The sequence below is a fragment of the Sus scrofa genome, chromosome 13 (genome assembly GCF_054392235.1).
Source record: "Sus scrofa isolate SSC_HxYL_T2T_F1_AM1 chromosome 13, Sscrofa_HxYL_maternal_Yorkshire_Landrace_v2.0, whole genome shotgun sequence".
Taxonomy (NCBI): Eukaryota; Metazoa; Chordata; class Mammalia; order Artiodactyla; family Suidae; genus Sus; species Sus scrofa.
This window is the reverse complement of record NC_139395.1, coordinates 175,549,825-175,553,406: the sequence shown is the minus strand read 5'-3', so window position 1 is coordinate 175,553,406 and position 3,582 is coordinate 175,549,825. Positions and strand designations below refer to the sequence as shown.

Genomic DNA, 3,582 nt, shown 5'->3' with positions numbered 1-3,582 from the left:
TTGCTGACACCTAAATTATGAATCAGCTTTACCTAACCCACACAGAATAGTCTCTTTGCACTGAATATTCCTTTTAAGACCTCAAATGCCATCTTTGTGCATCTTATCAAATGTTTTTCTTGAAAATATTCTGGGAAATTGTTACATAACTAGTTTAAAGGTAAGAGGTCCTGAAGATTGATACTTGTACAGAAATGGGCATGCACCAAAATGCATGTGACTTGTTAGAGCATTATGAAAGATGCTCCTTGTCCTTCTGGGCCAGGGAGAGCTCAGAGTTGAATTGGATGTATTATAAATTAGTACCTCATTTCTCCACAATTACTTCTCAACAGATAATTCAGGAATGGCTAAAGGAAATCAGACCATTAACAATGAGTTTATCCTCATGGGATTTACTGATCACCCAGAGCTGAAGACCCTTCTGTTTGTGGTGTTCTTTGCCATCTATCTGATCACCATGGTGGGAAATCTCACCCTGGTGATAATGATTTCAAAAGAGCATCATCTGCACACTCCAATGTACATCTTTCTGGGCAACCTCGCTCTTGTGGATTCTTGCTGTGCCTCTGCCATTACTCCTAACATGTTAGGGAACTTGTTTTCTGAAAACAGAATGGTTTCCCTCTATGAATGTATGGCACAATTTTATTTTCTTTGCACTGTTGAAACAGCAGACTGCTTTCTTCTGACAGCAATGGCCTATGATCGGTATGTGGCCATCTGCAACCCACTGCAGTACCACACCATGATGTCAAAGAAACTCTGTGTTCAGATGACCACAGCAGCCTACATAGCTGGAAACCTGCATTCCATGATTCATGTTGGGCTTCTGTTCAGGTTAACTTTCTGTGGCTCTAATCACATCAACCACTTTTACTGTGATATTCTTCCTTTGTACAGGCTCTCTTGTGTTGACCCTTATGTTAATGAATTGGTACTATTTATATTTTCAGGCTCAATTCAAGTCTTCACTATAGGCAGTGTCTTAATATCTTATCTCCATATTCTATTTACTATTTTCAGAATGAAATCCAAAGAGGGAAGGATCAAAACATTTTCCACCTGTGCATCCCACTTTATGTCAGTCTCATTATTCTATGGATCTCTTATTGTCATGTATATTAGACCAAATTTGCTTGAAGAAGGGGATAAAGATATACCAGCTGCTATTTTGTTTACAGAAGTAGTTCCTTTACTAAATCCTTTTATTTATAGCCTAAGAAATAAGGAAATAATAACTGTCTTGAGAAAAATTCTGAAGGAAAACAAATCTCAAAAAAGTTTAAAACAAATGACATCTACTGTAGCTTAATATTTTAAATGCCACAAAAAAATCCAAGTGAAATTACCCGAGAAAATGCACAAACTGTATGTAAAATATTAAAATGTATCATAAAGCAATCAATTTAAGCAGCAATATGTAAGGGAGAAAATATACTGCATGGAATAAACTGTACCAAATATTAATTGAAAATAAAAATCAAAACCAAATTTTGACTTAATTCAAGAAACAACACAGTATGTTGCCAATATCATGGATTGGGTCAGCATCAGGGATTATCAGAACTCAAACAATAAGCAAAAGCTATACCTCAATAAAACTGAAAAAAAGTTTTTAAATTGTAAGACTGATAGCCATAAGTCTTTTCTCTAAGTCTGTGAGTCTGTTTCTGTTTTACGGATAGCTATACTGAAAGAGAGAAAAAGAAATAGAGAAAGAGAGAGAGAGAGAGAGAGAGAGAGAGAGAGAGAGAGAGAGAGAGAGAGAGAAAGAAAGAAAGAAAGAAAGAAAGAAAGAAAGAAAGAAAGAAAGAAAGAAAGAAAGAAAGAAAGAAAGAAAGAAAGAAAAGGAAGGAAGGAAGGAAGGAAGGAAGGAAAGAAAGAAAAAAGAAACAATCTGAATTCTATAATCTAAGGCATCTGTGATTGTACATACTATTGGGGAAATAGATGATGGAATGAACAAACATAGACTTGATTTCAGAAAGTGAATGTTGTGTAATAAACATAATGAGCTGTCACTTGAGAAATTCAGGGATTTTATGTTTTAAAATAAAGCTGCCCTAAAGGAAGAGTAAAATGGAAAAAAACAATCGTCATACTGAGAAAAAAAGGAAGAAAAATAATGAATTATCAGTTAAAAGTATAAAGGATAACTATTAAACTTTAAGAGCCAACCCACATTAATAGCTTGGAACATGAGCACTTCAGTTAAGCTAAAAGGGTTTAAAAGTATGTGAAGTTCATGAGTGTCAGAGTTGAGGCAAGTGAAATTTGAGGAAACACTTTTAATAGCATTTTGAGGGATACTGCAGTTAGAAAAGATGTAGTGAGGAAATAAAGGTGTGAAATAAAAGTGAATATTATATTTCCAAGTTGAAGTTCCTATGGTATTGAATAATTAAAGATGGAATGTCAATTTTCAAGAGTAGTTATTTTCACGTTTATTTATTCCCAGATGTATATGCATAAAGATGCCATAACAGAAAGTTCCAGACAAGCAGCCAAACCTCGTTTAGGATCTGAAGAGGTTATTGTCAGTGAGCTAGGCTAGACTTCTCTGAGAGGTGAGAAAGGGGCTCAGTAAAGGGGACACTATTGATTATAGGTAGAAATGAAGAAAAGTATGCTTGTTAAACTATGGTCTTATCTAAAATATTTTTTCTGGAGTTCGCATCATGGCTCAGTGGAAACAAATCTCACTAGCATCCATGAGGACACAAGTTCAATCCCTGGCCTCACTCAGTGGGTTAAGGATCTGGCATTACCATGAGATGTGATATAGATTTAAGATGCAGCTTGGATCTGACCTTGCCATGGCTGTAGTATAGGCCAGAGGCTACATCTCTCATTCGACCCCCTAGACTGGGATCCTTCATATGCCACAGGTGCAGCCATAAAAACAAAAAAATAAATGAATTAATTTTTATTCTTTTCATTATTGCAAAAGCTGAAGTTGTGGAATGCAGGTAGAAGTACATGACCTTAATTTGACATAAAGAAAGGATTACCTTCCAGTTATTTATTCAACACAGATCTCTTGAAAGCCTGACCTCTGAAGAACTGCTCTACATACTGGGATATATATTTTACCAAAACACCAGGTTTTCTATCTTCTTAGAAGAGAGAAAGTTGCCATGATATTAATTATTATCTCCTGGACCAAGAAGGACCTTTAACAAGTAAAAAAAAAAAAAAAAAAAAAAAAAATTCCCCTTCCACCTCTTCACTTGATGCTCTGAGGTCAAATCTAAATTCCCATAAGGCAACTGTCAGGTTGTAGCTATGATCCAGCCTCAAGAGGCACTCAAGGCAGACTTTACATGGAAAATCAAAATGGTTACCAGGATAGAAAGCCCAGAATTAAACCCACGCACCTTTAGTCAACTAATCTATGACAAAGGAGGCAAGAATATACAATGGAGAAAGGACAGCTTGTTCAATAAGTGGTGCTGGCAAAACTGGAAAGACATATGGAAAAGGACTAAATTAGAACACTCCCTAATACCACACACAAAAATAAACTCAAAATTGATTACAGACCTAGATATAAGACCAGACGCTACAAAACTCTTAGAG

The 3,582-nt window shown here is 35.7% G+C and overlaps 1 protein-coding gene across 1 annotated transcript; it reads left to right on the top strand.

The window, feature by feature from the left end:
- Positions 1 to 346: 346 nt before the first annotated feature.
- Positions 347 to 1,315, top strand: LOC100627665 (olfactory receptor 5K1). The gene has a single exon (XM_003358844.3). The coding sequence runs from the start codon at positions 347 to 349 to the stop codon at positions 1,313 to 1,315; it is 969 nt and encodes a 322-aa protein (XP_003358892.2).
- The last annotated feature ends 2,267 nt before the right edge of the window (positions 1,316 to 3,582 follow it).